This window comes from Propithecus coquereli, unplaced genomic scaffold, assembly GCF_000956105.1.
Source record: "Propithecus coquereli isolate 6110/MARCELLA unplaced genomic scaffold, Pcoq_1.0 Scaffold120, whole genome shotgun sequence".
In the NCBI taxonomy this organism is placed as follows: domain Eukaryota; kingdom Metazoa; phylum Chordata; class Mammalia; order Primates; family Indriidae; genus Propithecus; species Propithecus coquereli.
Window position 1 is genome coordinate 2,734,880 of NW_012136081.1, and position 13,601 is coordinate 2,748,480.

Sequence of the window (13,601 nt, forward strand, 5' to 3'; positions counted from 1 at the left end):
GGAGCCCCGGAGGCGGCGGTGCAGGCCCGCGAGGGTGGCGAGGTCCGCGCTCCGAGAGTCCGGAGCGGGCGCCGGCTGCTGAGCCTCGGCTGGGCTCGTCGCCTCCCGCCTCTCCCCCCAGCCCCCCGCGAGCTGGCAGTAGGAAATAGCGCGCGGCCCCTTTAAATTTACCCAGGAGCCCTTAAAGGAGCCCCAGGGGCCCCAGACAGGAATCCCCACCCTGGTCCAGCCCGCGCCGCCGAGCAAGCAGCCTGCCGTCCGTGCGGCCGGCCGCCCCGTGCATGCGCCCCGCGCCCCGGGGCCCCGCGCACCGAGCGCCCCGCGCGAGCCGCCGCCGGCTCCGCGGCCCCGCGCCCCGCCGCCCCGGGGCCCCGCTCCGCAGCAGCGCATGGAGCCCGGCGGGGACCACCGGAGCCGGAGCGGCGGCGGCAGGGGCGGCCCCGGGCCAACAGTGGCCTCGGCAAGAGGCAGACGGCTGCCGCCCGCCGTATCGAGCGGCGGCGCGGAGCCCGACGAGGACGAAGGCGGTAAGAGCTGGGGCCGGCGGCCCGGCGGGGGCCCCGGTGTGGGGGAGGGGAGGGCTGCAGCTCGGGGCCCCTCTCCGCCGCCGAACAAAGGGGGGGACGCGGGCAGGGCGGCCGGGGGCGCCACCTGGTGGGCGCGGATCGCGGCTACAGGGACAGCGGGAGAGCCCCCCGCCCAGCTCCCGGGGTCGGCCCGAGGGGCTCGGGCGGCTCCCCTACCCCTTAAAGGGCCGCGCGGCAGCCTGCGGCGCCCCGCCTTGGGGGCCAGGCCAGAGGGGCCCCAAGGGGCGAGGCGCCGCGGGGCTCTGGGCTGGTGACCTGCAGCCCCCGCCCCTTGCTCTTTCAGACTCCCAGGTGGTCTCCCTTATCCCGCTGTCTCTTAAAAGTCTGCCCAGACCCTGGGTCCCCTGGGCTTAGCTCTGCTCTGCTGGGCTCGGAACTCCGGTATTTGAACCGGCTGCCGCGCTCGGCTGTGGCCTTGTTAGAGAGACGTGCACCCTTTTCCTTCCCCACGTTCTCCCTAGGAAAGTGCACAGCTTGCGCCTCGGGGCCCATCGCCTTTCCCCACCGCGGGCAGTTTTTAGAGGACTGGGTTCGCCCACAAAGGGAGACAACCCCTCCTGCCCGGGCGTTATCTCTTCTCTTCTTTTCTGGAAATTTTTTTTTTTGTCCTGATTTGTCAGCTGTAGCGGAACCATCCTCGTTCGCTCTGGGAGTCTGTTTCCCTGCCGCAGGGTCAACGCCTTCAGACCCGGGAAGGTTCCCGTCCAGGCTTGGGAGACTCTGCCCTAATCTCTGGGCTCCCCTTCCTTTCCCTCCCCTCCCAGAAACTCCCCAACCCCTTTTGTTTTTAAAGAACCTCAGCTCCTCCCCCTTTTTCAGCTCTTAAAGGGCCAAGCCACCTTAGACTAGCCTGGCTCGGGCGCTGGAAGGATGCTTAGAGACCAGCTAGCTATCCAGCGTCTTTGCAGACAAAGAAGCTCAGGCCCACCGGGCGGACATGACCTATCAGAGGTCACAGAGAAGTTAACAGTGACGCCAGTACTCGAACGCATATCTATGCTTCTGAAGCCAGTAGATTCTATGGATCTACTTAAACTAAAAACTAAAACAAACCCCCCCCCCCCAATGGTGACTGGAGCCCTTTCTGATCCTGTCTTTTGTTTCTCTAACCCTGGGATTCTCCACTGGGAGAATGACCAGAACCCGCCCATACAGCCTCTGTGCCCAGGAGGAGACCATTTTCTAAATAAAAAAGAGTCAGAACTGCACGGAGGGCAGGGGACTGCCCTGGGTGTCTGTTTGGCAAAGGGAACGCCACTGGGTTAGTGGGGCCTCTTCAGTGCCGCCCTTCTGATTGCTGGGCAGCAGCCGGCACCCTGCCAGAGCAAAAAATAAATCCCCAGAAAGACTTAATGGGCTCCAGTGGGTGGTGGCCACTCCCTGCTGCAGTGTCATCAGTAGCCACTCTGGTGGCCCTCCTGCCATCCGCTTTCAGGGTCATTGGCTCCCCCAGACTCTGGGGAAGTCCAGGTCTAAAAAACTGCTTTCCCTGGAGGTGTTGACAGCTTTGTCTTGGGGATCCCTCCGGTGGGGGAGCATGCTGACAGTGCTCAGCCCATCCCTAAAACAGCACTCTCAGGAGGCTGTGTTTGAGGCATTACTGGAGAAAGGGAGAAGACATCTGGGTGCGGCCCCCCTGGCCGGGGCCCCAGGCGGGTGGGTCCTGTGTGCAGCCCTGGATGCAGACAGATGCCCCCTTTGTTCCTCTCGGCCCCCTGCCTGATCCGCTCCGACTGCTGCTGCTCTCCTGGCTTTATCCCTACAGCTCTCATCCAAAAAGGGCACCTTACAGAGCTGGCTGCCTCTTTGGCTCTCACCTTATTTTTTAAAAAGTCAGCGCTAGTACACACAGTGCCCTGCATCCTTTTGTTCTTGAACCTCTCTTAAAGGGTCCTTGCTCTTCGTAAAGGGCCAATGTTTTGACTCCCTGCTTCTCCTACATCCCTTTTCCTACCCCTGAACACCCCCACCCCCACCTCCCTTTCTCAGGCTTCAAAATCAAAGCCCTGACTTCTTTCCCTGGAAATCAGAGATTGAAAACTGTTTCCCTTTCCCCTTCTTCAGGGCAAGATCTTCAGCTGGAAGGGGGTGCCTTGGGGTCCTGGGGGAGTACCCCCCTGCCCTCTAGGGCCAGGGGACCAGCATCTTCAGGCAGGAAATACTCAGACCACTGTGAGGCCCGGGCCTCGAGACCTGGAAAAAGCCGCATCCCTGGCCGTGATCACCGGCGCTACTACCACGACCACTGGCGGCTGGAGTACCTGATGGACTTCAACCCTGCGAGGCACGGCATGGTGTGCATGGTCTGCGGCAGCTCCCTGGCCACCCTCAAGCTCAGCACCATCAAGCGGCACATCCGCCAAAAGCACCCCTACTCCCTGCATTGGAGTCCTCGGGAGAAAGAAGTCATCAGCAACAGCTGGGATGCCCACCTGGGGCTGGGGGCCTGTGGAGAGGCTGAGGGCCTGGGGGTCCAGGGGGCTGAGGAGGAGGAGGAGGAGGAAGAAGAGGAGGAGGACGAGGGGGCCAGCCTCCCAGCTTGCCCACCCAAGGGCCCAGGTAATGCAGGTTATGGAAAGGCAGGGGCCCAGGTGGTCAGTGGGGCCTGATGGGGACAGCTTCTCTGCCATCTAGCTGGTCTTCTGGAGCAGGTTACTGCTCCTTCTCTGGGTGGGGTCTGTTCATTGCCCTTATTGTACAATAGTTTGGGAGGACAGTGGGGTGGGGGACCTCCAGTGTCCCTGGTAGCATTGACATTCTGCGGTCTGTGGAGGATCAAGGAGAGTGGAGGTTGGGGGACAGGCCAGGGAAGGGCCAGGAGTGGGGAGGCCAGGCTGGGTCGGTGAAGGCCCGGGAGGGGGCTGGAAAGGTGCAGCTGACAAGTCGGGGCAGAGGTCAGATTCTGGTTCTGGGGGAGGAGTGGATGGGGTTAGTGTGTGCAAAGGGATGTAGGGAGCTGCAGGCAAGGAGTGAGGGGAGAGGAAGAGAAGGGCAGAGGTTAGGCCTGGGGCCTCAGAGTCTGAGAACCCAGCAAGGGAGAGGCTTGTGGTGGATCTGGCCGTGGTGGGGGGTTCTTGAGAGGGCCGGCGTCTCAGTTCCTTCCCTCCAACCCTTTCAGGCAAAGCCCCGGCTGGTGGGGGCTGCCGGCGCCAGCGGCGAGGGGGCCCAGTGGCACCCCGGGCTCGGCGTCTGCGCCTCTCAGCTTCCCGGAGGGCCGGGGGCAGCAGGGGGCTGGGGGCCCGACGCCTGGAGAGGAGGCTGAAGGAGTCCCTGCAGAACTGGTTCCGGGCCGAGTGTCTCATGGACTATGACCCGCGGGGGAACCGGCTGGTGTGCATGGCCTGTGGCCGGGCACTGCCCAGCCTGCACCTGGACGACATCCGTGCCCACGTGCTGGAGGTGCACCCGAGCTCTCTGGGGCTCAGCGGCCCCCAGCGCAGTGCCCTGCTGCAGGCCTGGGGTGGCCAGCCTGCGGCGCTGTCTGAGCTCACCCAGTCCCCAGCAGGTGCGAGGCCCATCCCAGGCTGAGACCCCTCTCATATTAGGGCTGCACAGTGGGGTCTGTGGCCAAAACTGGGAGGCAGGAACCTCTAGCTGAGGGCTGAAGGCCAGGAACTCACCCCCACCCCCTACACACACACACACACACAGCACGCACGCACGTGCGCCAGGGCCTCTAGCTTGGTGCTGGGGTGAGGAGCAAGGATGGACCCCTCTGCGTGGGTAAGGGCACCCCAGCCAGCGGGCTGAGCCCTTCTCCCTCACCCCTTCCCCAACAGACGATGACCTCATCCCCCAGGACCTGACCAGAAAGAGCCGGGACTCGGCCCCCGCTGCTGGAGCCCCCTCCTCTCAGGATCTCAGCCCCCCAGACGTAAAGGAAGAGGCTGGCTGGGTCCCTGAGAGGCCCGGGCCGGCAGAGGAGGAGGAGGAGCTGGAGGAGGGCGAGGGAGAGAGGGTGGGGGTCCCGGGCGGGTCGCCACGGGGCCGCGACCACCGCCGCCACTACCAGGAGCGTTGGCGGCTGGAGTACCTCATGAAGCTGGACGGCGGCCGGCGCGGCCTGGTGTGCATGGTGTGCGGGGGCTCGCTGGCCTCGCTCAAGATGAGCACCATCAAGCGGCACATCCGCCAGCGCCACCCGGGCTCCACCCGCCTCAGCGGGCCGGTCAAGGCCCTCATCGCCCAGGAGTGGAGCGAGAAGGCCGCCCACCTGCTGGCCCTGGGGCTGCCCGGCCCCGATTCCCCCCGGGGCCCTGCCGCCCCCAGCACAGCTGCGGCCTCCGAGGAGGGGGGAGGGGACGAGGCGGAGCCAGAGGAGGAGTGGTGGGGTGAGCTGGTGCGGGCCAGAGCAGGTGGAGAGGGAGAGCGGGCAGGGCTCCCAGCCAGGCAGGGGGAGAGGGTTGGGTGCTGCCTGGGTAGAAGGGAGAGTGGGGGTACGGGGCAGAGGGGGCGGGGTCGTGGAGGCGGGACGCAGGTCCCGGCCTGTTTACCCCCACCAGCTCCAGCGCCGCCCTTTGTCCCTTTCAGGCGACGTCCCGCTCTCCCCTGGGGCTCTGTTGGAGCGGCCCGCCGAGGAAGAGGAGGATGACGAGGACAGCCAGGAGCCGGGGGGACTCGTGTTGCCGCTGCCGCCGCCGCCGCCTCCCCCGCCGCCGCCGCCCCGCAGCCGGGAGCAGCGACGGAACTACCAGCCGCGCTGGCGGGGCGAGTACCTGATGGACTACGACGGCAGCCGGCGCGGCCTGGTGTGCATGGTGTGCGGGGGCGCGCTGGCCACGCTCAAGGTGAGCACCATCAAGCGGCACATCCTGCAGGTGCACCCCTTCTCCATGGACTTCACGCCCGAGGAGCGCCAGACCATCCTGGAGGCCTACGAGGAGGCGGCGCTGCGCTGCTACGGCCACGAGGGCTTCGGGCCGCCCGCCCCGGCCCCGCGCGACGGCGGCGCGGACCTCAAGCCGGGCGCCGTGTGCCGGGCGTAGCGGACTCTCGGGCCCGGCGGGCCGTGCGGAGGCGGCCCGGCCCTCGGCGGGAGCCCTGGCCGGATGCAAGAGCTTCCCGCGGCCCCGCCGCTGCCGCGCCCCCCGCTGGCCGGGCCGGGCGGAGACCGGGCGCCTCTGCTCCGTGCCGCGGAGTCCCCTGGTCGCCCGGGCGCTGCGCGAAGCGCGCTCGCCCCTGGGCCCCGGAGCCCCGGCCCTCCCCACACAGGGCCCCACGTTTTCGGAGAAGCCAAAGCGGCCTCCACGCGGTAGCACCGAGCGCTCCTCGCCGGGCGGGCATGGGGACGCCGGCAGTCAGTATTAAGGCCGAAGGAGGGGCGTGGGGAAGGCGGAAAGGACGCGCCGGCCCTCGCCCTGGCCGGGGGCCCGGTCCCCTGCAGCCCTGCACGCCGGCAGGCTAGGCTCCCGGCTCGGGGCTGCTGGCCGCCCTGCGTAATTGGTATTCTCGGCCTCTCGGAGGCCCGGGCTGCGGACGGGGGCCGGCAGCGGGAGGCGGGGCCGGGTGGGGCGGGCGCCGGGCCGAGCTAGCGCGCCTGGCCCGGCCAGCTACGCCCGCGCACCCCGCGGCCCCGCCGCCTCCCCGGGCCGCCGCCACGCCTGCCCGGACGGAGATCGCAGAAAGGAATTAGCACTTTTTTCCTTCGCTCCTCCTGCCCTGAGGGCCTCCGCTTACCCTTACGCTCAGAGTCGGGCGCTCTGGTCCAGCGCCAGGTCCGTCCGAGCCCGGGGCACTGGCGGTCCCGGCCGGGGGCGTTCTATTCCCGCCCCGTCCCCGTTCCCCTTTGTCCGTGGGGGACGCACCCCCCGTTCTCAGTCCCCAGGGCCCGGGGCCGGGCCTCGGCCTCCTTTCTCTTCCCCGCGGCAGCGCCAGGCCCTGCGAGGTGGGGAAGGGGCCCCGCGATCTCCCAGGCAGGTCCGAGAGGGATGTGTAGATTCATTCTCCTGTGGAGAACAGCTGGCCCTGAGATCCGGCCCTTTTTTGCTCTTTGTATTTTATTTGGAAACTGTATTTAATGCTTTTATATGAAAGGGGGCGGGGCGGGAAGAGCTGACCCTATTACCCTATGTGCAAATGTCTTATTTATTAAGCGTGTGTCAGAGATAAGCTGTGAGGTGGGGGAGGAAGGACCTAAAGGAAGAAGGAGCGAGGGCAGAGGCTGGGTGGTGGGACCCCAACAGGCCGTGCTAATGTGACTTGGCCGCCCTCTTCTCTGGGCCCGATGTCTTCACAAAGCAAGGCCACTGCAGACACAGTTCCCTCGGTCGAAAATCAGGGTGGGGAGGTCAGTGGGGGAGAGGGACTTGAGGGTTGGGTCTGGAGGGGGAGGGACCCTGGCAGCTGGGACTAGCAGCTGCCTTAGTGGGTGGGAAAGCACAGGGCAAAGCAGGAAGCCCCGTTTCTCATCCCTGCCCCCCAGGCCAGAGCCCAGGGTTCAAGTGCCTCAGGCCCAGTCCCCTTGACTCTTCCTGTTTGGGAGTTGGATTTTATACCACGGATTTTATAGCATTTTTATATAATTCAAGATTGTCAGAGTTGGAAGGGACCCTGGAGATCACTAGTACCACCCCATCCCCCATAGGTAAAATGAAGCCCAGAAACTGAAATTATCACACAGCCAGGTGGGAACAGAACAAGAACTAAAACACAAATACCAACTCCCAATTCAGTGTTCTTTGCACTACACCACCTCCCAATCTTTGGTAAGTTATTAAAACTTCTTTCCCGGATAGGCCTGCGAAGGGTTGACATGTGCTGGGCAGTGCAGGCCATCAAGGTGCAGGTGTGCCTCCTGGGGGTGGCAAAGAACTGCACACTTGGTCGGGATGAGTGTGCTGAGTTGTGCAGGGCAGCTCTTGGTGTAGGCCTGGGCTGCAAGGTGCAGGCAAGAGCCTTCCCCTCCCCAGTGAGAACTCCAGAAGTGGGGCTGACTGCCTGGCCCAAGGCCTCCCCAGCAGGACACTGTTGGCTTTGCGGTTTTTGTTGTTGAGGCCACCAGGGATTCAGGAAGACCCTGAATGGGTTATCAGTTGACAGAAAAGTGAATGCCAGTGAGTTTGGACCTCCAGAAGCTTTGAGACAGTATTAAAAGCTTGAAAGCAGGGATTTTGGGTGCCACCAGGCTGGGTACTGCCATTTATTACTTTCCTTCACGCATATTGTTTTCAGATCCAGAATGAGTATTCTTTTTCTACTCTGCCCGCTCAAAAACAGTAGGCAAATTGGGGCGGCCAATTTTAATCACCCAAGCCCACTGCCGAAGTTCAGGTAAGCCAGGGCAGAGAGCAGGTTAGGAATGGTTTTTCCCCATCTGTAGGCAAGAAAAGGCCTTAGGAGGACAGAGTGGATGTCTTCACTGAGACAGCCAAGCACATCAGTGGTTCTCAAAGTGTGGCCCCCAGACCAGCAGCTGCACCTTAGGAATGTGCTAGAAATGTAAATTGTTGGGCCCCACCACCCATCCAGTCTGATAAGTGCTCCCATGACCCTGATGCAGCTGAAGTTCTGAGCACCGGTGATCTGGGAAGTGCTGCTGTAGTGTTTCTTTGACTGAAGCTATGGCCTCACAGGTTAGAGGTCAGGGGGTTAGTTGGTCCTCATCCCTAGGTGTGCCTCCTCGCCTTGCGATTCTGACATGAACAGGTGAAGTTTCTTCATGAATTTTTTTTTTTTTTTGTTAATGGTATGCTTGCTATTATGGCCAATATGTAAATGTTACTCTGAATACATATTTATATACCATGTTACTTAGCGACATTATTCGAACATTTGTATGCGTATTTGTGAAGTTTGCATCAGTCATTTAAAGAATATTTCAGCCTAAGAGGTATGTTGAATAAAATTTTAAAAGCCAGCTTAAGAGTCACAGCAGCCTTAGTTTAGGGGAAGAGCTAATCAGAGATGACTGCTTGAGTTCTTTTAGCAAAGACCTGATGTATTTGGTTCCCATTTTCCATGGTGACTAACTCCCAATTTAAGTGCATCGTGGCTGTGTGTGATTTATAGGCTGCTTCATGTTGCAGGCAGGAACATTCCCAGGCTGGTGTGAACTGGGGCAACAGACTCTCCTGGCCCCTTCCACTCCTCATCTTTCTGCTAAGGTCACCTCTTAGAGGGTCTTATTTTCTTTCAGAAATCAAATGCACAGCTGTGCTCTACTACAGAAATTCTACAATCTTGGGAATCCCTACCAGTATCAACTATTAGTTGCTTTTTAAAGTCCCCAAAGTGAAGTGAGGATGGGGGGAGTGGAAGCCTTGTTTGGACCTCACTTTACCGAAACTGTGTATAAAGAATAAAGTTAGCAGAATGACACCACAGTTGCCATGTTCTTTTTTTATTAATACCACATCGACTTGCAGTTTTACAGGAACCAAGATTAAAGCTCCTTAGGTGCTACTGTATTTTATGTTGCACGCACAGACACGCACACAGTTTCATTAGTAATTGTTTCACCTATAGGTTTTTCTTAAAAACAAAACAAAAAAATTCCTGCCTGCGTGGCACAAAGATCTCTTCAATTATTTAAACACAGCAGCAACAAAAGAAAAGAGCTAGACGTGGAGGCTTCCAGTGCAGAAAGAGGTCCTTTGGAGGGGAAGCCCAAAAAGACGATCAGTGCATTGACTTCCTGGGAGAGCAAAGGATGGCACTGGAGAATGCATTTCCTACTACAACAGTGAATCAGTTAAACAATATTCAAAAGGAAAGGGGACTAAGAAAATAAAATAGAGTAAGGCAAGGGTACCTTTTACCCCTCCAAATGCCTAAGTAATTTTCCAAAAAAAAAAAAAAAAAAAAAAAAGTGGAAAGCAAATTTCCTCCCACTACTTTCTACAGCTGCAGTACCTTGGGCCCTTATTGAAACTCACCAGTGCATGTCCCTCTGGATGATCATGACCGAGTTACACCTGAATGAGCGCACAAATGACTTTTCTTTCAAGTCTGCTACATTTTCATGTTGAAGGGGAGGAAGAAGCTTAACCTCAAGTGGGAATCAAAGCTTCCCAACTGCCCTCCACCTGATGTCAGTGTGAGTTGTTCTCTTGCCTTTTAATTGTACACAGAGCCCATCACAATCTGGCCCTGCCTGGTCACCCTCACCTAAAACTTCTTGGAAAACACTCTCCAAAGGAGCACCCTGGACCATGTCAGAGGTGCTTGTAGGACGTTTTATGGGACTGAAAATGAAATAAGCTTCAAAACAACACACACCCATAAGCTAGCCTCAAAGCAGTTAAAACTCCGAAAGAACCACAGAATACACTTTCCTACACTAATTTGTGGTCTTTTAACCACAGACACACACAATCTCTCAAGCCAGACTGGCTTTGGTCCTTAGGCTAAAATGATGAACACAGGCTAAAGATGCAGAATGTGAAAAAGGAAGCTGTAGGGAAAAGATCAAGATAAAGGCTTTTTATGTTTCTGTACTTCACTTCTTGAAAATGCCCCCCCCCCACAGACTGAGATAGGATTACAATAACTCAATAACTGAGGAGCCCACATGCAGATTATTTTTTTCTCTAACAAGTTTACAGCAGTGTACAGCAGTTACAGACATTTATTTCATAATAAGAAAAGTACAACCATATTTATTAAACTCGAGGGGAGGTGGACAGAAGAGAGGGAGGAAAGCACGTTCGGGAATGAGTCCTCAAACTAATCCTCAGAACTGGTGTCCAAGAGAACAGACACAGAAACCACCTTCCCAAATGGTGGAGCTTTCCTTCCCTAGGTGGAGTAAGGGCCACCGCAGTGCTCCTGGAACTCCCTCTCCGACCCGACTTCTGTTTCAATTCTTTTTTAATCAGATGGCATTCTGGGAATCAGGAATTACCACTGTCACCTCTAAGTTATTCACAGAGTTGAAAGTTATATCATTAAGTGAAGAAGAGGAATATTAGGAGTAGCTGCTCACATTGTGGGGCAGGAAGATGGGATCCAAGGGCTGCAAAAAACCCAAGGAAAGAAAAACACTCCTGTCCCCAAATAATTTCTTCATAAGTTAATCATTATTTTTTAACTTTAAAAACAAGGGCAAAACTACAATGGGAAACTGAGTAAGACTAGTCCTGAAAGTTCGATAGAAGGACCTAAGAGATGGTGTTCTATCTTTTATTTTCTCTTTTACCTCCAATCTTTCCCTTTTCAAGCTATAGGTAAAAGCTCCACCACTATTAAGGTATTGACTTATCCTATGAATTTGATTCTTTCTTTATTATTTTGGGTTCTAAGTTTTTTTTAAGTCCAGCGATTCTTGTGCTTGATACTGAGGGTTAAGGGAAAGGAGGGGAGAAAACACCAAATTAAAAAAAAAAAGCTTGGAATGCAAGCTCAAGCTGACACTGAGCATGTTCCTTCATAGTACAAGTACAATGTTATAACTATTAAATGGTGTTTTAGTAACTGTTGCATTTCTGGTTTCCAGATGCTTATTCTGCCTTTTTTTTGGCGATTCCAGGGAGTTTTGCTTGGATCCTATTGAGGAAAGGGAAAAAAAATGAATATGAAAACATAAGCATTTGCTCAAGGTTTTTATTTTAACAGTGATGCTATTTAATAGAAGCCATTGCTTAAGCAATGTGAAAACATTCTCCCATTTTCACAGGGATGGATAAAAAGAAGCAGGGGCCAAGTCTAGCCTGGGATGAGCCTGCAGGATCCACAAAGACCCCCAGCCCATTCCCCACCCCGCCACCATGCCTGCCGTCTTTCACTGCCAAAACCTCCTGTGTCCTTCACTGGGGGTTCCAGAGAAGAATGAGGTGTCTGGACATGATGCTTGCTGACTATGCTCTACGAACCTGTAGTGCAAAAGCCCATTTCTCTGGCTCTAAGAAGTACAGATAAAGGAATACCAGATCACCCACTAGTGTCACAAAAGGAAACAGAAGTGTCAAGGAAACATGTTAAAAGGACATGGGTCATCAGTTCCTGGTTCTCATGACCACAGAAGCTAGCAAGAGTTTCTAGTCCTTCACAGGACATTAAAGCTGCCCTTTATAGTGACAAAGGTGTTCTGAAATAATTAAGGCTACCTGTCACTATGGTCGTTCATTCCCCTAAGTGACTGTCAAGGCTACCCTCCACAGTGTCACATCCACAGCAGGTGACCACATCAGCTAACACTGGCAATCAAGACATTAGGTCTGAATCTGAGCTACAACCATCTTTCACCAATCAGGAGTAAACAACAACCATATACATATTTCTGCTAGCTGTCCCCCTGGTTTTAGCACTAATGTATACCTAAAAAAGCAAATAAAAAGCAGGTGAAGACCCTGGCATCAAGCCAGACCTGTTTGGATATTTATATTCATAGTTTCCTCTTATTTTTATTTTATTTATTTATTTTTCTGTAAAGAGGGGATCTTGCTATGCTGCCCAGGCTGGTCTCAAACTCCTGGCCTCAAGTAATCCTCCTACCTCAGCCTCCCAAAGTGCTGGGATTACAAGTGGGTTAAGGCCACTGCACCTGGCCTTAACCAAGGTTATTATCGGGGTGAAGATTACTTTCTTTGGCATCAGCATTTTATGCAGGGGATTAAAGATAACTGGGAAAAAAAAGTACACATCATGATGAAATGTGGTCCCTAAATGTACTTACTTTTCAACAATTGACTTGGTCTGATCCCGGGCAATGCCAACATAGTGATCAATCTGGGTCTTTAATGAAGGAAAGTAGACTCAGTTGTGGCAACACAAAGATTAACAATTTTCCTTTGTCTAGTTTAATCATTTTTTTAAAAAACATTATTGACTAGTCTAGAAAATGAAAATAATGCCCAGTTTTTAAAAGTATTTTAAAAACTTCTGGTTTTAGACTTCAAATTATGCTATAAATGTCCCCCACTTTGTTAAAGAAAAAATCATGCATCTTTTGCAGAAGTCAGTCTTACTTGGTAGGTATTTTCCTTAGAGATATTGCAGTACAGTGTTTTCTTGATACTAGAAATGGTGTCTAATCTGTATTCTGTAGTCATAAATATGTTATGGCCCCTGGGTCAGACTAATCATTTAATAGCAAAAATCCAAAAAGTCTGTTGATGGATGACAATCCATAAAGAAAAACCTCACAGCACCCAGTACACTTGGTACACATCATCCCACAGTACAAACATCTGTTCACAACCAATGGATTTCCTTAATAACCAATTTAAGTTTCTTTTTAGACAGTTTTTACGCATTTAAGCATTTTTCCAACTTATTATTTCTGAATAGATAATGCATCCACGTGATAAAAACTCAAAAGACACACAAGGTATGAAAAAACTAAGCGTCTTTCTGACTCATCTCTGTCCTGAATTCTAGTTTCTCTCCTTGGAAGAAATCGTTGTTACTAGTTTCTTACAGGCACTTGACTTACAAAATGAGATTGGTTATTAAAAGATTACTCTGAACTTTCAAGGTCTCAAAAATGAACTAAAACTAGGCATACATCAACTGGTACATTTGATTCAGAACAGACAAATGCTTACCTTGTACTTCTCATAAACAATTGGGACACTGAAAATGAGCAGTTCGGCTGTAAGACAGAATCGTGGGACATGGCAAGCGTAAATGTGAGATGGCACAGTCTCAAGACTCAAAGTAATTCCTACACTTTTCCTCATGAAATACATAGAAAACAGATCTTCCTCAAAATGAGAAATCCTGGCTAGAGCTCCCAATTAAGGACAGTTAGATAAAGAGAGCTAATTTAGGGTTGTGTAGAAACGAACAAAAAAAACCCCTCTCCAGGTATATAGGCTACCTTCTTTGCACCACAAATAGCAATTTCCAAATTACAAAAATAGTTTCTATGAGTAAGATCCCCATATTTAAACCAAACCTAGACAACTCTCCATTACTTCCAGCTGTTTTGATATTTCTTTTTTTTCTTCCTTTTTTTTTTGAGACAGAGTCTCGCTTTTTGTTGCCCAGGCTAGAGTGAGTGCCGTGGCGTCAGCCTAGCTCACAGCAACCTCAAACTCCTGGGCTCAAGCAATCCTTCTGCCTCAGCCTCCCAAG

At 54.5% G+C, this 13,601-nt stretch overlaps 2 protein-coding genes across 4 annotated transcripts in view; one reads left to right on the forward strand and one right to left on the reverse strand.

Annotated features, from left to right (window-relative positions):
• The first annotated feature begins 388 nt into the window (after positions 1-388).
• LOC105827326 (chromosome unknown open reading frame, human C11orf95) lies at positions 389-5,572 on the forward strand. The gene is made up of 5 exons (XM_012665410.1): positions 389-527; positions 2,652-3,146; positions 3,706-4,092; positions 4,367-4,918; positions 5,118-5,572. Exons 1-5 carry the CDS (start codon positions 389-391, stop codon positions 5,570-5,572), a joined length of 2,028 nt encoding a protein of 675 aa, XP_012520864.1.
• Positions 5,573-8,920: 3,348 nt separating this feature from the next.
• RTN3 (reticulon 3) overlaps positions 8,921-13,601 on the reverse strand; it is a 54,958-nt gene continuing 50,277 nt past the window's right edge. For 2 of the 3 annotated variants that reach the window (XM_012665464.1, XM_012665463.1), the window contains exons 6-8: positions 13,070-13,116; positions 12,199-12,257; positions 10,849-11,069 (exon numbers count right to left, since the gene is read on the reverse strand). In XM_012665464.1, coding sequence (XP_012520918.1) covers positions 11,024-11,069; positions 12,199-12,257; positions 13,070-13,116 — 152 coding nt within the window. In that variant the 3' untranslated portion in view covers positions 10,849-11,023. Of the gene's footprint in view, positions 11,070-12,198; positions 12,258-13,069; positions 13,117-13,601 lie in introns of all 3 variants that reach the window. The other variant, XM_012665462.1, reaches the window with a different exon arrangement.